The sequence below is a fragment of the Mirounga angustirostris genome, unplaced genomic scaffold, assembly GCF_029215605.1.
Source record: "Mirounga angustirostris isolate CCGP_5_RB_7025 unplaced genomic scaffold, mMirAng1.0.hap1 SCAF_2, whole genome shotgun sequence".
Lineage (NCBI taxonomy): Eukaryota > Metazoa > Chordata > Mammalia > Carnivora > Phocidae > Mirounga > Mirounga angustirostris.
In genome coordinates, this window is record NW_026991710.1 from 196,355,520 (window position 1) to 196,380,361 (window position 24,842).

At 39.1% G+C, this 24,842-nt stretch overlaps 1 protein-coding gene across 3 annotated transcripts in view; it reads right to left on the reverse strand.

Annotated features, from left to right (window-relative positions):
• The window catches only part of MCPH1 (microcephalin 1), a 266,528-nt gene that overhangs the window by 146,216 nt on the left and 95,470 nt on the right, over positions 1 to 24,842 (reverse strand). For all 3 annotated transcript variants that reach the window (XM_064585715.1, XM_045879585.3, XM_064585716.1), the window contains exons 10-11: positions 8,260 to 8,297; positions 5,801 to 5,963 (exon numbers count right to left, since the gene is read on the reverse strand). In XM_064585715.1, the coding sequence (XP_064441785.1) occupies positions 5,801 to 5,963; positions 8,260 to 8,297 (201 nt within the window). The remainder of the gene's footprint in view (positions 1 to 5,800; positions 5,964 to 8,259; positions 8,298 to 24,842) is intronic.

Below are 24,842 nucleotides of genomic sequence, written 5' to 3' on the forward strand. Positions count from 1 at the left end.
CCACATAGCTGGTCTTCCCTCTCCAGGCTAGCTTAGCTCCCCACCACCATCACCCAGTAAGCATGAAGGAACATGAACAGCTTCAAAATAGTTAGAGATCCAAGGCAAAGTATTTTATACTTTTTGTAGGCATTTCTTTATTTTTTTTCTTAATGTTCTCTATTTCTCAACTGTCTTTCTTCTTATTTATAATCCACAAAGCCAGTTCTGAAGACAAGAAGTCCTAAATAAACATATTGGCAGAGCTGGTTCCTTCTGGACACTCTAAGGGAGATTCTGGTCCAAGATTCCCTTGGCTGCTGGAAATCCTTGGTGTTCTTTGGCTTGTAGATACATCACTCCAAGCTCTGCCTCTTCACATAGCCACCTACCCTCTGCATCTTTCTAAGCTTTCCTGAAGCTCATCCTTACAGAATTCATACTGATTAAAAGTTATCAACCTGGAGTCCAGTGAAGTAGATAATATAGCACTTATGGAATTAATATATTTGTACTTGTGGGATTGCAGAATGATGAACCCCCTAGAAGCTGTCCACAGCTGAACCTCAGAATCTGCGAATATGTTACCTTCCACGGTGAAGGGGACATTGCAGATGCAATGAAGTCAGGGACCTTGAGATAGGCAGCTATCCGGGGTATCTAGGTTGGCCCCATGAGAACACAAGGGTCCTTATAAGTGAAAGACAGAGGCAAGAAATCAGGGGTGTGACAAGAGAAGTCACAAGGATGTGACTGCTGCCAGGGGCCACAAGCCAAGGAATGCAGGTGGCCTTTAAAGCTGGAAAAGGCAAGAAACAGACTCTGCCCTAGAGATTCTGGAAGGAATGTGGCCCTGACAACACCTGGGCTTGAGCCCCGTGAAACCTATTTTGGATTCCTGACCTCCAAAAACTGTAAGAGAATAAATTTGTGCTACTTTTAAGCTAATAAATCTGTGGCACTTTGTTACAGCAGCCACAGGAAACGAATACAGTACCATGGACTCCTCAGAAGAAGACATTAGTCAAGGTGGTGCCACCTGGGCTTAGTTAAGAGAACTGCTTCTGGCTGCGTTGGCTGAGTATCTGGCAAGGATCCAGGGGTGACATGTGGCCTCCTGGGGCTACCACCACTTGGTACCCAGCTGTGGGGGCCAGAGAGAGCAGAGGCCATTGCACTAAACTGGCAGGGTCCCCTGTGCCAGATTCATGGTCCGGGCACCCCTGGTGCCGGCAGGGGACGTGCCGTCTCGACCACATCTTGTCTTGGCATTGGTTTCCCTTACAGGTTCATGATGTTGGTCTTGGTGCACAAAACGAAATGGCAGCCCACCCAAATGTATTCCTCTTAAATCATAAAGGATCTTTTTTTTTTTTTTAAAGATTTTATTTATTTATTTGACAGAGAGAGACACAGTGAGAGCAGGATCACAAGCAGCGGGAGAGGGAGAGGGAGAAGCAGGCTTCCCGCGGAGCAGGGAGCCTGATGCAGGGCTCAATCCCAGGACCCTGGGACCATGACCTGAGCCGAAGGCAGATGCTTAACGACTGAGCCACCCAGGTGCCCCTCATAAAGGATCTTTGTTAAACCATCTTGGTAACAACTTTTTTACGGCTGTTCAAGTCAATAGCGCCGGCACCATCCACTAACTCCTTCCCCTCACACCCTGCAGCCTATCCATGGTAAAGCCACCCAACTCCAGCCTCACGGTACTGTCCAAATCAGGGAGTCTCGCTACCCAGTCCCAGCTGTGGTTTTCTCTCACTGGACAACGAAGGAAACAGTCTGCCAGCAGGTTCCCTGATGCTCCTCCTTCTTCCCCACAGTGAGCTCTCCATGCAGCAACCACCATCCTCTGAGCAACACAGCTCAGAGCATCTCACTCCCTGGACAGAAACTTCCTGATAGTTCATCATGACACAGGAAGATTATCCAAACATTGGCTCTCTCATCTCATCGCCTACTTTTTCTCTTGGTGAGCCCTAACCGAGCCTTCTTATTATTCCTCAAACATACTGGTCCTGCCTTCGGGATCCCACCCTCACTGTAGCAGTCACTGCCTTGAGGACTGGACCTGGAGTGCTGACTTCATAGGAGCTGTCTGGGAACTCCAGCAGCCTGACACCTGGAGGCCAGGGGTTCCATGGGAGAAGGGGGTGCAGCCAGGGGGAGTGGAGCCTGGGCAGCCCTGTAAAGGGAGAAGGGGACCATCCCATCCTCCGGTCAGCTGGTTCACCAGCAGGGAGGGACTCCACAATGCAAGAGATTCATCCAAGTTGTGGCAAGAATTATGGTTGTCTTTTTTTTTTTTTAATAAGATTTTATTTATTTACTTGAGAGAGAGAGGGAGAGAGAGGGAAAGAGTGCCAAGTGGGGTGAGGGGAAGACGGGGAGGAAGAAAAAGAGGGAAAGAAGCCTAAGCGGGCTCCACGCTGAGTGCAGAGCCCAACGTGGGGCTCGATCTCATGACCCTGAGATTAGGACCTGAGCAGTAACCAGAGTGGGACACTTAACAGACTGAGCCACCCAGGGGCCCTTATCACAGTTGTCTTTTATTACTGAGCGGTATTCCACAGTATGGAAGTTTATTTATCCCTTTACCCTATGAGGGACATTTGTGTTGTTGTCAGGTTTTGGTGATTATAAGCAAAGTTGCTACAAATGTTCATGATATTCATATACAGGTTTTTTGTCTGAGCGTGAGCTTTCATTTCTCTAGGGCAAACACCTGGCAGCAGGGTTGCTGAGTGACATGGTGAGTATACATTTAACATCACATGAAATTTCCCAACTATTCTTTGGAATGGCTGTACCACCTTCCACCCTCACCAGTGGTGTATGGTCCTCTGCATCTTTTCTAGAGGACTGTCGATGGACTTTGTAATTTAGCCATTCTGTTAAATATGTGGTGGTATCTCACTGTGGTTGTAAATTGTATTTCTCTAACGATGTTGATCATCTTTTCATCGCATATCTTTGGTAGAGTGTTCAAAAAAATGCTTTTGGCTATTTTTTTGTTTGGGTTGTTTCTTATTTATATATTTTGCATTTAAGTCTTTTGTCAGATGAGATGTGCAAATGTTTTCTACTGGCTTCCTTACAATGTTCTTCATAGAGTATAAGTTTTTACACTTGATGAAGTGTCATTTATCATTTTTCCTTTTATACATCATGCTTTACATGTTGTATCTAAGAACTCTAGGAACACCTGGGAGGCACAGTCAGTTAAGCATCTGCCTTCAGCTCAGGTCATGATCTCAGTGTCCTGGGATCGAGCTCTGCATCGGGCTCTGTGCTCCACAGGGAGTGTGCTTCTCCCTGTCCCACTGCCACTCCCCCTGATCATGTTCTCTCTCTCTCTCTCTCAAATAAATAACATTTTAAAAAGAGAACGCTCCACCTAAACCTGGGTCATATCCTATGTACTTTTAAGCATTTTATATTCTACATTTTAGTCTGATCCATTCTGAGGTAATCTTTGTATATGGTGTGAGGCACAGGTCCAGTTTTGGTCTGCAGATGTCCAGCACCTTTTACTGAAAAGACTTACTTTCCTCCACTTAATTGCCTTTGGTTCTTGGTCAAAAACCATTGGGCCATATTTGTGGGTCTATTTCTGAACTCTCCATTCTGTTTCATTATCTGTCTTCCCAGACACTGAATTGCCTTGATTATAGAGGCTTTAAAGGATGCTTTAAAAATCAGATCATGTTAGTCCTCCAACTTTATTCTTCTCTTTCAAAATTGTTTTAACTATGCTAGTTCCTCTCTCTCTCCCTCTCTTTCTACATATATATGTGTGTGTGTGTACATACATGTATATATGTATGTATGTATGTCTATATGTACATGTATGTATATGTATATAGCTTAGAATATACATATATCTGTATATTTATATACATATCTACATATACATGAATATGTATATAGTTTAGAATCAGCTTATCTGTATCTTCAAAGAATACTCCTGAGATTTTAATTGGGAATGTATTAAATCTATAGATTGTTTTAAGGAGGAGTGACATTTTAACTATACTGAGTCTTCTAATCCATGAACATAGTATGTCTCTCCATTTATTAGTTCTTTAATTTTTTTAACCAGTATTTTATAGTTTTCAGCATACAGATCCTGCACATATTTTTATGTCAGATTTACACTTGAGTATTTCAATGTCAACCCTGTATTATTACATCCTTGTATCTTGGCAATTTGTTCTAAGAGCTTTTTTGTAGATTTCTTGTGATTGTCTACATGGACAATCATGGTGTCTATGAATAGAAACAATACCATTTCTTCCTCTCTAACCTAAATGTCTTTTATTTCATTTTCCTACCTTATTGCAGTTGTACTTCATTCATTCACTCATGTGACCAAGTGGTCCAGGTTCTGCCTGAGCACTGGAAGTTCACTAAATAACAGGTTTCACTTCCTGCCTTTCTCATGTGTAGTGGTTAATCCCACATATAGTTACCATATGCTAAATTTGCATCTGGCTCTGTTTCTATGTATGATTAGTGGGAGAATATTGGCAGTACACCGAGCAGAAACACGGAGGCATCAAGGGAGTTGGTCTTTACACATGGCAACAGTAAATACTGATTCTCATGTCTGACCTCTCTGCTCAAAGTCCCAGAAGAATAGATTGGGTACAGAATCAAGCACAGATGTATATCCTCATAAAAGATAAAGAACATTTTTTCCTCTGAGACATGAGGGAAGGAAGAGCTGACTGATAAAGACACAGAAACATTGTGAATTGGAGAAAAGGAAGACAGGGTATTCATTCATGGAACCTGGAGGTATAAATGATATTTCTTACAAATAAATGGGGATCAGTACAAATATATAATTAGGTAAGGTAGTCCCCAATTGCCACCAATGCAAATAGTACTTTTGGGGGGGAATTTCAAACTTTTCCACTTCATGACTTTAAGCACTAATGTCACAAACATCTTATACCAGAGCGCTGCGGGGTTAAGTCATGACATGAAAAAGACCACAGCAGTTCTTAAAAATACATCTGTAGTTTGTTTGTGTATTATAATTCTACTGGCTTAAATTAACACAGTATTAATATAATATATTCTTAGGGGGAGGAGGAAGGAGGGTGGATATGTAGCATATTCAATATAGCAACACAAGTAAGAAATGACAGTACTCTCATCAGATAGCATTGCTTTGGAGGGACCACAGGTTGAGGATCAAAGTAAAAATAGAAAGAGTAACTAACAATCTCAATTACTATGAATAATGAAAACAATGATTTTTTAAAAAAACTACCTTTAATGCACAGAAATAAGGGCAAGTTATGTTACAGATAGATATGTGTAAGATAAAACATATCCAAATGGGATTAAATGAACATGTTTCATCCTAAGTAAATCCATCTGTAAAAACAATCACTGAATTCTTTTGGCTTTTTAAACCATCACTAACATAGGTCACATTATTTCTTGGTCAAACACAGAAGAAAGTTCATTTGACTGTGAGAACACGCATTTTGTGTTTTCATTCCAAGCCTGTTCTAATCTTATTTCTGCCAGGGGCTGAGGTCTGCATCCAGAAGGCCACTCTCCTGCTTTCGGTCCTCACCACACTCCCGTTCCCAAGGGATCAGCAGTGGCTGGAGGTGCTGGGCCAAAGGGAGAAGAGTTCAAGGAGAGAACAGACGGGATTCTCTGCTCACAGGGAAGTGTGCAAATCCACACGAATGCGGATCTAGTGCTCTAGTGTCACCGCCTCAGAATGACCACAGCTATAGAAACACCGTCTGTTTTCATATACGTATTTGCAACATCTGCTTACACAGCGGCTTACCCATTCATAGGAGAGAATCCAGCAGCCACGCGCAATTCCCAGCAGCACGTTCAGGGTGCGCAGAGGACTCCCGGTGAGCACGTGAGAAGTAGTGCCACACACTTCCCGGGCAAATGAAAAGCCCTTCAACTTATGCACCACCTGGATGATGATGCTCTGCTTTCTGTTAAATAGGAGGGGGAAAATCAACAAAATGACAATGCTTCCTGCATATGAACATCAAGGTGATTACACTGAATAATTAAAAAAAAAATCTAGAAAGCTAAAAATCTACATTGATCTCAGCTATGGAGCTCACATTTTAATTTCTTTACAATCAATGACATAAAATTTGGGGAAATAAAAAAACTTCAGTTCTCCGCTCCAACTGTCTATTTTAATGGCTGACGAAGCTGCCCCAGGCTTAAGTGACTTCGCCAGATGCCCATGGGCGGGAACACAGCAAGCATCAGAAATGGTCCTAGCTCTTCCCACCACCATTACTTCTCAGACAGGTCTGAACCAACCTGCACACATTCAGGACCAAGCTTATCACTTGCTTATTTTATTTGAAATATAACATTTTTGAATTCACACATACAGTTTATTCTAGTAAGAGGGGGAAAAGGGCCCTGTTCATTACATTATCAGATCAAACCTTAGGGCAAATTTGGCAGAGGCTCCTTATTTCTACAAAGCCCATCATCGTTTGTCTTCCGGTCTGTCATTCCATTAGTGCCTTAAGTACCTTTTAAGAAATATATATTCTTCCCAACTTCCTCAACAAATTGCTCACCATTTTCCCTCTCTTCCCTTTACAATCACCTTACTAAAAAGCCCTTGGCTCTGACACGTTGCATTTCCCTCTCCCTCCAAGTTTGGGAAATCCCCCATGAAATACAAAGGACATGAAGGGCTTTCTAAGCCACACTATGACGTACCCAATGAGTTAAGAGATAAATTTCTCTCCTCTCCAAAAATTATTATGAAGAGAAAGAGGCTGTTCTTGCCACTGCGACGGCCACCTCTAAAAATGCCCCATGGACTTCACAGTCCTTCCTAGTTTTATCTCTACCATCTTGGGCATGTCAATCTCAAGACCTATTTCTTTACAAGTGAAATGAAAGGGCAGCACTGTACCACACTTCAAATTCTTAGAGATCCCTAGGGCAAAAAAAGACGACTGGGGCAAGACGTGGGCCCCATCACCACTTCAACCAGAGAATCTGTGCATATTGGGGTGATGGAAAATATTAAATTTGGGGGAAACATAAAGAAAACAAAAGCATAAGGAAGTGAACAGCTCTAAACCATACGCTCTCCAGAACCCTGCATTTCCATGTATCAATGATTTTCCTTATTTCAAGTCTGGCAGCTGCCTGCTATTTGTTGGATGTGTTAATCAACAACAAGTGTCTCTTTGAGACACAGCTAATCAATGTGGCATCGGAACGTCTAGGTCTTGTTCTTAGTGTCAGACAAGAAGTATATGTTGGGAGTGGGGAGAGAAAAATAATAAAAAGAGAATACGGCTTAAATAAAAAGTTTGATTTTTAAAACTTGGATGGAGAAAATAACTATTTACTAATGTGTTTTAGATTGGGGGCAAAAATATATATTTTAAAAAAATATCACACCCACCATCCTCAATTTTCACTTCCATATTAGATGATTTAGAATGTTCAGTATATTTCGTAAGAGATTAACACAAATTGTGAGAGTGCTCCTTTTTCACTAGCTAATGTAGTGTTTGAAGTATCAGTCCTTTCGATTTCATATGCCATGGGTAGGAAAAGGATCCTACGACAGAAAGTATTATAAGCATGCAATTTTCTGCAGGCTATTTTTCACTGAAATGTCCCAATGTTTTGACGAATACCTTAAAACCTTAAAATGTATGATTGATACTAAAAAAAAACAAAACAAAACACATGGTTTTCCCCTTTAAACAGGAACTCAAAAATCTGTTACAAAGAATATGGTGCTGTATTTTTGTTGGATGTGCTATATATTGTGTTAAATGTTTAAGGAAGATGATAAGAGCATGCCAGCAAGCTCTTAACTCTTTCCCAAAATGTGTAGATAGAGGGTTTAATAGAGTTGTAGAGAGCTTCCCAGCAAAGTGTTTCTTTAAGAACTTTGAGGGATTCAGCCAGTGATGCTCCATTTATTGAACTTCCATGGGGTGTAAGTGGTGGACACACAGAGACAGTAAATACGAAGCAAGCAAGAGGAACAGCAAAATACTACAATACCTCTTAATGCTATGTAAACAAAGTCTTCAGCGCTAAACTGTTCATAGTCTTTTAACCACCTTTTTTTATTTCCAGTGTTCTTCTAACTCCAACATCAATTTTATAGAGTAACAGCAACATAGTGCAAAGCTACAAACTGCCTTAAAAGCGCAGCATCACAGTATATGAAAGAAAAATCTAAAATTTTACATTGAGTAGAAAGTTATCAAAACAATGAGTACTTACTCAGATGGCATGCTTGTCATGACTAATGTTCTTGTTGGCTAGAGATTTCAAAAGAGAAGGAACAAAAAACAGTCAGAAGTATAAAAAACATTTTTTCCCACAGAAATTAACTTTAATACATTTTTTGAAAAGTTACATCACTTAAAAAATAAACATTTAAGCATATATCAAAGTAAAAAAACTTTAAATTCCTGGAAAAAAAAAGAAAAAAAAAAAAACAGCCCGAGAGATACAAACTCAGATACTATCCCCAAACCAATCCAAAATAATTCCAGAACATGAGGTAGAGGAGTGTGTGTGGCGGGGGGCGGTGGGGGGGTGGACAAAAAAGCTTCCCTCCAGAAGTCTATTCTCCTAGTTAGCTAGCGGACCTCTAAATGTGCCATTCTGCTTAGGGACTTGCAAGGAAGAAGAGGGTAAGAAGGCATTTTTTGCAGGCTGAAGAGCCATTTTTCTAAGGTTTCTAGGCGACTCTAGCCCTGCTTCAGTCACACATACACAATACTACTCGTGCTCCTGGTGCCTGGGTCCCTCAAATGCTTTAACCTCTTGCACACAGAGGCTCAAATAACGGGACTGGTTCTTCATGGGTTAGCATCTGCTATTAATTGGAACTGTAAAGTTTCTTTTTTTTTTTAAATAAGTTTTTAAATACCATTTTTACTTATATAGGTACATGTTGATGGCATAAAAACATATATATTAAATGCTTTGGAAATATGTCATTAGAAATATAAATTCCCTTATAATTCTACCAGCCAGAAAAGACTACTGTTTAATAATTTGGTATATATTCTGCCAAATGTTCTTTCCATGGGAGTGTATGTATATATATAATTAAAATAAAATGGACTCACATTATCCATACATTTTTGTAACTGAGATGATACACTGAATGCAACCACTGTGTAGTATAACCATGAACTAACCATCACACACTTACTGTGTCTTGAAAGGTCATGTGAATAAATGAGAAGGAACAAAAGGCATTCAAAGGACCCTATGTCGACATGCATGGTGGAGTAGAAGGGGCCTGTGTACTGTATGGGTATATTTGAGGAAAGTAGAGGAATGAGAATGAAGAGGTAATATGAATCAAAAAGATATTCAAAGGAAGAACTCAAAGAAGTGTCAGATGCGCTAAGTCAGGATGATCGCTGAACTCTTGTCAGTTGTCCCTCCAGAATAGTCTATTGTTAGCTCTCATCTGTTTTGGATACAAAGCGAACAACTACAGCATAGCTTTGTGGGCTCAGTCTGTGGAGACAAGACCTTTATGTAGGAGTCTCTAATCACCAAGGGAGATTCTGGAGGAACCTAATCACGATCTTCGAGGTTATCCTTGAATGAAAGCTATGCAGGGAGATTCTGGGGGAGCCTATCACGATCTTCGATGTTATCCTTGAATGAAAGCTATGCAGGGAGATTCTGGGGGAACCTAATCACGATCTTCAATGTTATTCTTGAATGAAAGCTATGCAGTGATGTGACCAGGCCCAAATAAAGTCCAAGAGGCACTCCTTCCACGACATCTACAAAAGATGCCAGTGGAGTGTAATCTGGGGAAAGTAACCCACGGAAGGTAGGGGAAGGGAAAAGGAAATCTCCTGACTTCTCCAATGCTGGGCTACCTCTCCATGGCTTTGCCCTTCTTTACCTGCACCCCCTCTCCAGGTGATCTTTCACACAGCCTCATGGCTTTATAAATCAGCCCACATGCTCACAATCCCCAATTTTGTATCTCTAGCACAGACCTATTTCCTGATACTCAGATCTATTTCCTGATACCCAGACTACTGACTACATTAAGGAGGGCCATCTGGAGGTCTAATAAGGGTCTTGAATTCAACTTGTCCAAAACTGAGATACTATTCCAGTCAGGCAATTAGGCAAGAAAAATGAAATAAAAGACACCCAAACTGGAAAAGAAGTAAACCTATCTCTACTCATAAATGAGATGATCTTATATACAGAAAACTCTAGAGAACACAGAAAAACTGTTAGAACTCATAAATGAATCCAGCAAAGTCACAGGATACAAAAATCAGTGTGCAAAAATCAGTCGTATTTCTATACATGAATAATGATCAGAAAAGGAAATTAAGAAATAATTTCATTTATATTAGTGTCCCAAAGAATAAAATACTTGGAAATAGTTAATAAAAGAGACGCAAACACCATACACTGAAAATTAAAAAAAAAAAAAAATCGATGAAAGAAATTTGAAAGGACTTAAATACATGGAAAGACATCCTGTGTTTATGCACTGGAAAACTTAGTATTATAAGATAACAAGACTGTCTAAAGCACCTTTAATGCAATCTCTATCAAAATCCCAATGGTGAGTTTTGTAGAAATGGAAAAACACATCCCAAAATTCATATGGAATTCCAACAAAACCCAAAATAGCCAAAATAATCTGGAAAAGGAAACACAAAGCTGGTCTGATGCTTCCCAATTACAAAACTTACTATAAAATTACAGTAATCAACACTGTATGGTATTGGCATAAGAACAGATACGAACACAGATAAGAGAAGAACAGATATGAATACAGAGCTGAAAGCCCAGAAATAAACTTTCACATCTAAGGTCAACTGATTTTTGACCAGGGTGGGTACACAGACCATTCATGTGTAAAGAATAGTCTCTTCAACAAATGGTGCTGGGAGAACAAGATAGCCACAGACAAAAACAATGCTGGACCTCTACTTTACACCGCATACAAAGATTTACTCAAAGTGGATCAAAGACCTAAATTTAAGAGCTAAAGCTATAGAACTCTCAGAAGAAAACATAAGGGAAAATCTTCATGACCCTGGATTTGGCAATAGTTCCTTAAATAGGGCAAAAATAAAAATAAATAAATAAATTGGAATGCATCAAAATTAAAAACTTTGATGCATCAGAAAATACTATCAAGGTGCCTGGGTGGCTCAGTCGTTAAGCGTCTGCCTTCGGCTCAGGTCATGATCCCAGGGTCCTGGGATCGAGTCCCACATCCGGCTCCCTGCTCAGCGGGAAGCCTGCTTCTCCCTCTCCCACTCCCCCTGCTTGTGTTCCTGCTCTCGCTCTCTCTCTGTCAAATAAATAAATAAAATCTTTAAAAAAAAAAAAAGAAAATACTATCAAGAGAATGAAAAAGATAATCCACAGAATAGGACAAAATATCTGCCAATCATATATCTGAGAAGGGTTTAATATCCAGAATACATAAAGAACTCCTACAACTCAACAACGACAAGAAGACAAACAACTCATTTTAAAAATGGGCAGGGTGGTTGGGGGACTCAGTCTGGTAAGCATCTGACTCTTGATTTTGACTCAGGTCGTGATCTCAGGATCCTGCGAGTGAACCCCACATCAGGCTCTGCACTCAGCATAGAGTCTGCTTGGGAGTTTCTCCCTCTCCCTCTCTGCCCCTCCTACTTGTGCTCTCGCTCTCTCCCTTTCTCTCTAAAATAAATAAATAAATCTTTTTAAAAAATGGGCAAATAACTTGAATAGACATTTCTTCCAAAGAAGAAAAGCAAATGGACAATGAGCACATGAGAAGATGTTCAACATCACTAAATAGGGAAATCCAAAACAAAACCTCAGTGAGATACCCCTTCATACCTGCTAGGTTGGCTACAATCAAAAATGTGAAAAATCACAAGTGTTGATTTTTAAGTATGATGCTGCTATTATGGAAAACAGTTTGGTGGTTCCTCAAAAAGTTAAGCCCAGAATTACCATACAGTCAAAACACTTACTCCAAGGTATTTACCAAAAAGGACTGAAAACAGGGACTCAGATACTTGTGTGAGAATTGTCGGCACAGCATTATTCACAAGAGTCAAAGGGTGGAAACTGCCTACGTGCCCAATAGATGAATGGCTATGATTAATCTGCCGTTTACATGCAATACAGTATTATTATTCAGCCATAAAAAGTAATGAATTAGCTCTAATACATATGACAACATGGATGACTCTGAAAACAGTGTGCTAAGTGAAAAAAGCCAGACATACAAGGCAAATATTGTATGACTCTACTTATATAAAATATCTAGAATAGGTAAATTCACAGAGACAGAAAATAGAACAGACTCCCAGGGGCCAGCGGTGGGGTGGGGGATGGGGAGTTGTTGCTTAATGAGTTCCAAGTTTTATTCTGGAATGAAGAAAATGTTTTGGAAAGAGATAGTGAGGATGATTGCATAACAGTGAACACTGACACTGAACGGTACACTTAAAAAATGATTAAAATGGCAAATGCTATGTTGTATGTATTTTATCACAATAAAACAATTACACTACCAATCTTCTCTCCCAAACCCACTCCTTCCACAGCCTCACTGATTTAGTGGCAATTCCACTCCTGCTCAGGTCAAAAGCATTTTCATCATCATTCTCTTCATTATTTTCTCGTACCCCACATCCGATCCATCAACTCATCCTATCAACTCAACCTTGCAGATGTATCTAGAATCTGACCACTTCTCATCAACTCCACTTGTGACATGTCAGCATCTCATGTGGGTCACTGTCAAAGCCACTTAAATCATCTCCCTGCTAAAATCCTGGAGACTTCAGTCAATCCTCAACACACAGCCAGGGCCACACTGTGGAAACACGCGTTAGATTGAGTCACTCTAATTCTCACAGCCTCTGGTGGCTTCATGTCTCATTGTTCATATATATGAACATATGAATATAATTAATCTGTTACTATCACTCAAAAAGAGAAAATCATACAAAATCAATAACCCCTGTTAAGTCTGAGTAGAAGAAGTTCAAACAGTTAAGCCAACCAGAAGCTTGACAGCCCAGGGACATCTCTCCCTAGGCTGAGGGAGAGAAACGGTTGTGTATAAGGAAACTCAACCCCCAAAATAAAAGTCTAAAAAAAGAAAAAATATAAAGAAGGCAAAACAAACAATCTGACTTGTAGATATTGGATAAGGAATCTAGAAGATGAAAGGTTCACTGACACCGCCCAGCCCCAGAACCTACAAGAGACAAGCTCTCCCAGGAGTCCCACGCTAATGAGTGCCATGACAGAGAGCACACATTCAGACTGGTGTGACAAATATTCCTGGCCTGAAATACAGTGATGAGAGAAAAGGAGCAATGTTATTATTAAGAGTAAGCATATTTACTTATCTTATGAATTACATGAATTACTTATGAATTACACATTAGAAAATATATGCAATAGAATTCCCTCGATTAATCAAGGAAGCTCCTTATACAATGACATGGATTGGTATCTGCAACTTAAAAATGAATAACAAAATAAGATGGTTGATGGAGGGAGAAATAGATACATGATAAAGTAAATAAAAGAGTTAGTTGTAGAATCAAGGCTGGAGGAGAAAATTGTGAAATATTTTGAAATGGAACAAAAGATTACTGGGTGTCTCCATGGGACACCTGGGAGATGTTCAGCACACACACCCTTCAGGGTTATCTGCTTCTATGGGGGTTTATGCCTTTGGTTGTCTTTGAGCTATTTTACAACTCTATTAGCTGTTGAAAATTGATAGGAATGCAAATTATTCTTGTCTATAGAAATGCAAAATCTGTCCAGTGACTTGCAAGTGACTTCCCTCTCCCAGTGGTGACAAAGCCATGTCCGCACTCCTGATGGTCCATTAACACAAGTCTCCTCTGTGGGTTCTCCTTTGAAGAGGACAAAACAACTTTGCATTCTCATCATTAATTAATGAGTTAAATAAAATCTTTAACACACACTCATTTTCTATTAGTGAGAAAGTTATGATGTATCTTTTAAAAATTATTTTTTAACAGTTAGGAAGGTTTTCTACCAAGTTGCCCAACAGGTTCATCTGCTAAAGATTAGCTGCCTATGTCAGAAAGAGAATGCTCCACAGTTGCCTTGAGCCCAGGACGGTCTATTATTGGCTCCCAGAGCTGAATGCCAAGTGGCAACAGAACTTTGCTGGTTCTGTTTCTCTAATTTTAATTTTCCTCTCTACTTGTTTTGTTTTGTTCCATTAATGGATGAATTATTCTCCATTAGTGGAGGCAATGCTTAGGAATTTGGTTTTATGGTCTGACTACTTGGTCTTCTATATAAATTAATTAATGGGCTATAGAGATTTATTCTTTTTTGGTAAGAGACCATAGAGGACTGGGTTTATTAGCCTTTTTTTTTTTTCTCCTTTTTTCTGCTTGCTTATTTGCCCATTTTAGAGCTAAGATCAATTAAGACATTCATGCCCACAAGCAAGGAGAATAGCTCCTTGAAATCTGGACTGGTTTTAGTATTTCTGTCTTTATTCTTGACCAGTGACTGAAATTATAACTAACTCAGAAATGTTTTAAGAATTCAAATTCACATAGTTAATGTGTTTGGAAATTACTATTAGTTTAATAATTTTGGCTTAACGAAAATAGTTATGTCTTATCTGAATCTCCATGTTAACTATAATATAAACATACATTTTATTCTACTTGAGTTTATTTTTCCTAGACTTAGGTTTACTGATCAAATAAAATAAGATTACTCCTGTATAATGTTTAAGATTTTTTTAAAAATATAAACTTGTAACAAATCATTATTCTATGAAACTTTTTATATCAATACTAATTGTGTTTTGTAATATGTCAGTGTGAAGATAATTTCCAGGATCTTTAGTGTTAAATTAATTAAACAAGGAAGCCGTTAGACTAAGGTGGCTCTGGGCGCCTGGGTGGCTCAGATGGTTAAGCGTCTGCCTTCAGCTCAGGTCATGATTCCAGGGTCCTGGGATCGAGTCCCGCATCAGGCTCCCTGCTCCTTGGGATCCTGCTTCTCCCTCTGCCTCTCTCTCTCTCTTTCTCTCTCTCTCTCTCTCATGAATAAATTAAAAAAAATTAAAAAAAAAAAAAAAGACTAAGGTGGCTCTAAAGCCTTAGCAGCCTACATAAGCAAACCAAACCAGCACCTGTAAATCCCTTAAGGTCAAGCAATCAAAACCAATGAACAACCAATCACAAACAGCCAACTAAGCTTTCCCATATACGGCAACTGCTTAAGCTATAGCCAATCAAATAATTTCCTTGCTTTGATTCCATCTCTTCTCTGTAAGTCTTTCCCGTAGCTCCCCTAACCATTTCTATTTGTCAGTGCCTGATTCAAATCAAATTTTGCTCAAATAAACTCATAAAATTTTTATTTTTATTATTATTTTTAAAGATTTTATTTATTTATTTGAAAGAGAGACAGAGACAGTGAGAGAGAGCACAAGCAGAGAGGGAGAAGCAGACTCCCCACTGAGCAGGGAGCCCATCGCGGGGCTCGATCCCAGGACTCTGAGATCATGACCTGAGCTGAAGGCAGACACTTAACCGACTGAGCCACCCAGGCACCCCCTTCTTAAAATCTGTAATATGCATATGAAACAAAATCTCTATGAAGAAGAGATATATGCCCATATTCATTGCAGCATGACTTAAAATTGGTAAGACAGGCAAACAGCCTAAATGTCCATTGACAGATAAACAGATAAAGAAAAAGTGGGATATATACACAATGGACTATTATGCAGCCATAAAAAGAAGGAAATTCTGTCATTTGTGACAACCTGGATGGACCTTGAAGGCATTATGCTACGTGAAAGTCAGACAGAGAAAAACAGATACTGTGTGACCTAATTTATATGTATGTAGAATCGAAAAAGAGAGAACAGATAAGAGATCAGATTTGTGATTACCAGAGGTGGAAAGGTGAGGAGGAATTAGGTGAAGGTAGTCAAAAGGTACATACTTCTGATAAATAAGTACTGGGGGTGTAAATTACAACATGATGACTATAGTTAGCACTGTTGTAGGATATATTTGAAAGTTCTTAAGAGAGTAAATCCTTGAAGTTCTCATCACAAAGAAAACAACTTTTTTTTTTTTGTATCTATATGAGATGATGGATGTTAACTAAACTTGCCGTGTAATCACTTCAAAATATATGTAAGTCAAGTCAAAAAAAATTTATAATATGCTTCAGTTTATCTTTTAATATTAGGTAACATAAACCTTGGACAGATATTACTTAAAAACTTGTTGGATACAGGGCACTTGGGTGGCGAAGCTGGATGAGCAACCAACTCTTAGTTTCAGCTCAGGTCATGATCTCAGGGTCTTGAGATCAAACCCCGTATGGGGCTCTGTGCTCAGCACAGAGTCTGCTTGGGACTTTCTCTCCCTCTCCCTCTGCCCCTCCACCTGCTTTCTCTCTCCCTAAAATAATAAATCTTTTTAAAGAATTGTTGAATAACTTAGTAATTTATTAGAGAATACTGAAACACAGATTACTAAGCAGAGTTCTAATTTTTTCTGTATTTTTGCTTATTTTTAAATGCCATACAGAAGCTCTATCTTTGGGTCATGTCAGTGAATATGTTCATTTTTGCAACTTTAAAAGGGTGTAAAATAGACACAGGGGTAGATGGTGTAATGGAAGCCTTGCTGGCCTGCTAACATACCTGTGTAAAATGGACATTTACAATTGTTCTCCCCAGTTTTCTGTGAAATAGAACTTAGTAATTTTGGCTAAAAAAAATATAATTAATATGAATGGTTAAGGTTACATTAAGAGTAATACTGACAGAGGAATACAATTGTGCATGAGTCTGTTTTTCAAAACAAAATCATATTTCTTACAGCAGTGGTTTTCAGGTTCTATGATCCTTTATACTATTGGGACTTACTGAGGAACCCAACGAGTCTTTGTTTTTGTAGATTATGGCCATTGATATTTAACATCATAGAAATTAAAACTGAAAAACTTTAAAAATATTTATTGACGCACTTAAAGATAGCAAGAATATACTGCCTGTTAACAGAAAATAACATCTCAGTGTTATACTATTCAGTTGTTGGGACCACATGAACGCAGCTCTGGGTTTAAGCAAAGTGTCAGTTTGCCACAGGATAAGAAAAGGCATACTGAAGAAAAAACTTGGAAAGTTCGCTTAACTTGCTTTAGTTTATAATACTTGAGTCTGAAGGAAAACTCAAAATGTGTTACAATTTTAGTCAATCGTGCCTGATGTTGATGGGCTGTTTTTATGGTTACTGATTATTGCCTACAATGCAAAAGATCAGTCTTAATTTTCCGTATAATCTGCTTAGAAAGCAAAGACTATGTTTTAAAAGAATAATGATCTCTCCTTTATGTTGAATATATGATGCCTGTGATTAAGAAAATAAAGGTTCTTCACTTAGGTTACAGTCTATGCTTGTGTTTAAATGTTTTCTCATCCCTGTGATTAAATAACTTAGCCGGTATGGTTTCTCAGGCACACATGATCCTATCTTAAGGATCTGTGTGGATCTTGTGACTTTTTTTGATTTTTGCCTTCTCTAAATTGGATCCTAAATATATATATATATATCTAAATAAAACTTGAAGGATATCACTTACACCTAAAACTAGCCTTGAGATTTCTCAAAGAATCCTTGGAAATCACAAAATATGTTTTGCACTTATAAGAGAACTGTAGGATAATTAGGTTGAATATGTCACAATTGCCAAATTCCATGTGAAATCAGAAGGGCCACTCAGCCTGTCTAGGTGAGTATTTAATAGTTACGTTATCAATTATTCAGAATCATAGGTTTCGAGGAAAATCCTTGGTATTGATTATTGACCTTCTTGTCCATAATGTTTTTACCTTCAGGGACAACACTGGCCAGATGCTTTCCTAACAGCTGTGTTGACTTTCCTTCTATTTAGGGTGTTCTAGTCCTACTATGCTGCGAGTAGGCAAAGTACAGTGTTACAATCTGTTATTAAATTGTTAATTTGGTGAGGGTCTTGCTTCTGTAATTTAAATCTAGCATCTTGTAGGCCAGTGGCTTTCAACTGGAGATGCATGTCAGACTTATCTATGATTTTTTTTAATAAAAATATAGATGTCCAGGACCTCATGTGGGCTTACTAAATCTCTTGATATTCTGACATGTTCTTAGTATATTTACTGTGTCTCAGGAACATTATACTACACTCAAGATTTGTTTCCTCCATAAAAATTGGGTTGATCCTCTTGAGATAGAGAAACTGAAGGACTCCACTTAAAAAATTTGCTTTTTGGTCCTTTTCCTACTTCTATTCTTTCTAGGACCTGCACCCCCACATTACACATGCCTCAGAATGCAAATAGGGTATGTCCTCCTTGTAAGAGACAAGGAGTGAACAAAGATTTCTCTAGAATAGAAAACATGTAAGAAGGGACTAGGAAAGAACGATGGGAGGAACCATCACATGTGTATTCCAGACCACCGACCCTACAATCTCACCACCAAGACCCCCTGACTCCAAGGAAGAACTGATTTATGAAGGTCACCTGGGTCCCCGTCTTTGTTCTAACAGGTTCCTGAATGCCTGAGAAGACAAGTACACCAGACCACAATCCTTGAGCAAAGACAAGACTCTCTCCTTTCTGAGTCTCCCAGACATTTTGTCTGTACCTGTTCTCTATACCTTCAACAACTCTGTGTTCACACGAACTCAAGCTCCCCCAGAACAGAGCAAACCGCGTAGGATTAAATGAGGGAAATTCAGTGTGCTTGTGGACTTGGAATTTTGTTGATATTGCTTTAATGTTCTACTTTATGAACAGTTCTCTTTCTTCTTAAGCTATCTGTAATTCAGAAGAATACAGTAGACACTGCTTCTGTAAACTGAAATAAAACATTTAAAAATGATACCTGATTTTCGAAGACTGCCTCAAAATCTGGAATCTTTTACTAAGTCCCTTTGCTTTCCAATGTAGAATAGATTTTTGTATAGTTTCAGAATATGTTCTGCATCTTACCAGAATATAATTGGAAAACTTGGTTATGAAACCAGGCCTTGCCTAGAATGTCGTATTTGAGAATGATGCTCACTTAATCAGGTCCAGCTAGCCTCTTTGAAGGAGTTAAGGCAGGCTCTACTCAGGGAGCCAAGTCCTCCTGGGAAGACGGCCCTGTACCCAGCTTAGAGTCCCAGCCTCACAGATGCTGAGGAAGGTCACTTCCGGAACGGGCAAGACGCTTAGGATATTTTGAGGACCTCCAGAAGAGAAATCCACCTAAATTCATGGGTACAGTGGGTAAAATTTGGTGGGGAGTTGTCAGGCTTGCTATTTAACCTTGGGATAGCAGATAACAGAGGGAAACAAAGGCCAATCCAAAATCACTCGTGAAAATGCTCAGACAGACGTTAATTTTATTTGTTCAATATAGCATGACTCTGGGTTTTACAAGCATCCCCCAGAAAGCCAGTAAACACCCTTGCTGCCCCTGTGTAAATACTCGAACAGTAACTGGTTGAGAGCAGCCTGAGTTTGTAATCAAGAATAATCCTTTTTGAGATCATTTGATCACAAAAGAAAAAAAAAAAAACTTGTGCAGAAACACTGTGGAAAAGACTCTGAGACAGAAGGAAAGATTACTGGGTGACATAAACTGTGAACTGTTTGAGGACACAACCTTTGAGTTATTGGATTCCGTGGGCTTGATGTTCTTCATTGTCTTTGAGCTGCAGACAACCCTGTCAGAGAAGGCTGGTACTGCGTCATATCCTTTTTGTATGTTGACCTGTTAAATCAGCCTGGTGGGGGTCCCATGGACTTCCCTTCCAGTGTGGAAAAGGCCAGTTTTGCACCTAGAAAGCAAAGGCATTTTGGCATTCTTAACGGTCTGTCAGTGTGTATACTCACTGGGCTCTCCTTTGAACAACAGCTTTCTGGTTCCCTCCTTAAGACATGAGCTAAATAACACTAGTTTTTTTATTGGTAAGAAAGTCACGGGCGCCTGGGTGGCTCAGTTGGTTAAGCGACTGCCTTCGGCTCAGGTCATGATCCTGGAGTCCCGGGATCGAGTCCCGCATTGGGCTCCCTGCTCGGCGGGGAGTCTGCTTCTCCCTCTCCCGCTCCCCCCTCTTGTGCTCTTTCTCTCTCTCATTCTCTCTCTCAAATAAATAAATAAAATCTTTAAAAAAAAAAAAAAAAAAGAAAGTCATGATCGCCGCCCTCTTAAAAAAGTACTCACTGTACAATTCTTTTACCCCTTCTCTGCTTAAAAATGCTTCTAATACACATTTAAAAATGCAATTCTGGTACGTATCTTTTAATTGGCAAGGCACAGGACCACTAAAGCTAAAACAACTCAGGTCAAGGCCCTACAACGGCCCTTCATGCAGCACACCAGCGCTCAGCGTGTTCTCTGGAGTTGAATAAAATTTCTATATATGAAAGTCAATGTATTGTTCATCATCGTAGAAGGCTATCACTCCTAGAAAATCCACAAAATATAAGAATCAACTGTGCAAAAAGAATAAAGTACAAGAAATGCGATCGGCTGCGAGCAGCCCAAAACGAGATCTTTCTGCAGCCCACTTGTCAGTGTCTCCATATTTGACAGGGCACTTGGCCTGTCCTTATCTCATGGGTCTCATCTAAGAAAGGAGATAATGAATTACTCCCGGAGTGCTACACGATTAATAATTCTGTTGAAAGTAAATATTAATGCTAGCAGTTTTGTAAATTATAACCTCACAGTATGTAATTTCATGAGAATACAAACCATTTCTTAACTTAGTCCTTTATTTATGTAACCTTTGCTGTGTGTCACATTTCACCGATGGTAATAAAGGCAGGGAGAAAATATGGCCACTTTATTCTCTCTAATGATGGTAACCTGATGCTCCTCCAACCCGCACCATTCTCCTCCCAGTGAAATCTGTGTGTAAGGTGATACACAGAGTGTACAAATCTAATGAGAATCAGTAAGCCTTGTTTACCGTCATTGGAAAAGACTAAAAAAGACCAGCTAACATTTATTAGAACCAACCACATTCAGTGTTGAAAAATTAAACAGCTCTTTACAACTGAGACCTGGATTTACCCGTCCTGTAAGATGTGTCCTTATTCTATTAAAAGTTGATTCTCGGGCACCTGGGTGGCTCAGTTGGTTAAGCGACTGCCTTCGGCTCAGGTCATGATCCTGGAGTCCCTGGATCGAGTTCCACATCGGGCTTCCTGCTTGGCAGGGAGTCTGCTTCGTCCTCTGACCCTATCCCCTCTCAGGTGTTCTCTCTCTCTCAAATAAATAAATAAAATGTTTAAAAATAAATAAATAAATAAAAGTTGATTCTCCACAACAACTTGAACCTCACCTGTGCCTTCTACCCCAGATCATAGAGCACAAGTTAAAAAAGCTTCCCACCCTTTGTGTTCTGAGGAAAGTGTAACTGAAAGGACCACCCTTCTCTCTCATGCTGCAAGATAGGACTGTTAAAGCCATAGACCCAAATGGCATCACTTGAGCCTGGCCAAGGCACCAAACCATGTTAATCCCTAACCTAAGTGCAGTTTCAACCTCCCCCAGAAATGCAGTCTTAACCATCAGTCAGGAGTTTTCTGATCAGGATCAGTGAGGTAATCTGCCACAGGAGCCTCCTCAATCCCCCACAGGAAGGTGAGGTCATGTGCATAAGACCCCCTGCCCTTCCCATTAAGGGAAGGTGATCTTGCCTGAAACAATCCTTTCTTTTCTTATGCTAATAACTTCTTTGCCCTAGACTCCTTCCTATAAAAACTTTCCATTTTGTACAACTCCCAGGTGGCTTCCCTCTTCCTGCTAGGTGCCATGCTGCTGGATTCATGAAAGCCCATCAGATCTTCAAATTTACTCAGTTGAATTTTGTTTTTTAACAGGATGTACGGCCACCCTTCCTCAGTGACTCAGGTAAGACCATCTCCATCCTCATCACAATTACCCTAAGACTTGCTAATGACACCCTAGTCTACCTGCCTCTGTAAAGCCCTGGGCTCCTTCCTATTCTTTGAGACATCCCTCACTAATGAAGATAGCCCCTACAACAACAGTCTGCATACAAAAATCTTAATTGTCTTGTGCATTTTGTTTTTCAGTTTTGGTGTGTGGCTCAGATGGGATTATTCCTGCTTCTTCATGGTCCCCGAGCACCATTCCTGACTGGTGATATATGGGCCCAACACTGAGTCCAGCTCCTGATTCTGTGCTCCAGACTCTTGTCCACTAATACCATGGCAAGAACTTGGTTTTGAGTCTTTTTGAGTATTTATTGATTTCTGGTTTTATGGAACCATAAAGGAACCAGCTTCCTTTGGTTTTATGATCTGTAAAGGGGATGATGGTTTATAGAGATCTTTTCTTTGTTGTGTGGAAAATAATAAAGAATCTGCCTTTTTAGTTTTTTCTGTTTATTTTTCTAGTTTGAGCTCAAGACTGTTAAGTATTTCATGCCACCAAGTAGATATCCAGACTGAGTTTTGTATTACCATGTTTATGCTTGAGCCACAAGTAAAATTCTAAAATTGAAATTACAAGCTCTGTCTCTATGCATATATGTCTGCAGTTCACAGCTCTGAAATAAGCACATCATGAGATGTTACCAAATGAGATTGTAGAATTTCTTAAAGTTTTATTGTAATTGGCTTAGAAAGAAGGACCTATAAAATGAATATTCCTAAAATCCCCAGAAATTAAGGAAAATGAACTCCCAGTATTTTCAACATTCAAAAAAAAAAAAAAAAAAACTATTCTCATAGAAACCAAAATGTTTTAAAAATTCAAGTTCACATATTTTGGTAAATCTCTGGCAAGTAAGATTAGCTGAGTATTTTTGGTTTATTAAAAACACCTATCTCGGGCGCCTGGGTGGCTCAGTTGGTTAAGCAACTGCCTTCGGCTCAGGTCATGATCCTGGAGTCCCGGGATCAAGTCCCGCATCGGGCTCCCTGCTCAGCAGGTAGTCTGCTTCTCCCTCTGATCTTCCTCCTTCTCATGCTCTCTGTCTCTCATTCTCTCTCTCTCAAATAAATAAATAAAATCTTTAAAAAAATAAAAATAAAAACACCTATCTCTTCTCTGAGTTATCAGATATAAGTACAATAAAATAGTACATTTTTATTCTTCCTGTATATCTAATCTTACACAGGCTTACTGATTGAATAAGTAAGCATTACTTCTACTTAATGTTTAAGATTATGAAAAATGTAAATTTGTATTTAACTAAATTGAATCATTTTTTGACAAATTTTACTTTAACAGCAACTGTGTTTTACATTATGAAATCTTTAAGAAAATTTCCAAGATATTTAGGTGACTTAAAACCTTCATCTAATGCTAAACTGAATTAATTAATATACTCATTAATCACTGCTTAGTAAGACAGAATACAGAAATTCTAACTAAGCATATACTTAGTAGCAATACTTTGAAAGAATACAACTGTGCACATACTTCTATTTTTCAAGAACAAGAATAGCTCTATCCTGAAGGGGCAGATTTTTAGTTTCTGAACCCAACTGCACTCTTCCAGCTTGTCGAAACCCCAAAAAGCTTTCTTTATGGGTTTTTAATAACTATCAACCTAGGTCCACTTGGGGATAGCCAACCATAAACCCACCGCATGTTAATATCTTACTAATATTATGAAATTATTTCTGACCCCGCAGAACCCCTGAGATTGGTCCTAAAGTGTCAGACTGTTTCAGAACACGAAAGTGCATCATAAAAGACAAAACGTGGAATGAACTTTGTCTTGGTTTATAATGTTTGAGTTTGAAAATCTACGACATGTGCAAAAACCTTATTAGCAAAGTATTGACAGGTTCATTTCCTTGGTTTACTGCTAACTGCTTTCATCTAAAATGTAAAGTGTCATTCATTCATTCATTCATTCATTCATTTTTCTGTGTAACTTGTTTAGATAACAAAGGTTCTGTGTTTTACCAGAATAACCTCCTATGGTTTATGTTGACTTTACTGCTTCCTTGACTACTTAAGAAATCTAGTCATTTAAGAAACAGGTAAGGCGGGGCGCCTGGGTGGCTCAGTTGGTTAAGCAACTGCCTTCGGCTCAGGTCATGATCCTGGAGTCCCGGGATCGAGTCCCGCATCGGACTCCCTGCTCAGCGGGGAGTCTGCTTCTCCCTCTGATCCTCCCCCTCTCATGCTCTCTGTCTCCCATTCTCTCTCAGATTAAAAAAAAAAAAAAAAAAAAAAAAAATCTTTAAAAAAAAAAGAAACAGGTAAGGCATTTTAAAGCTATATTATCTCTATGTTTACTTGTAAAATCTTTTCTTGTCACTTTGATTTAGGAAATAATCAAGTATTGTTTCTAAGTAACCTATGACCCTCTTAATCAAGTGCTCGAAATTTCCTGACAACTTTTGATATTTTGCCATCCCACATTCAGATCCCTAAAGCTGTCTTTGAGATTTCCCGGAGACACCTGGAAAATCACAAAGATTTTTTTCTTACACCATATGAAAAGAGACATGTTAGAAATAATTAGGTCAATGTGATTATGTTACTATTGATGAACTGTATGGGTAGAGTTATCAAATCAGAAACCACAGTCATCCTCAAGCTAAATTTGTGTGAGTAAAATGTTATTAACACACAGATCCTAGTGTGTTAATACATACAGGACCTAGTTAGGTCCTACTCTAGACTCATAGAATCTCTTGATTTCACAATCTTGATATAGTCTTGGTCTACTCTGAGTACATGTTCAGGATATACATGTATATTATATCTAGGGTTATTTGTTATACCTGAAGA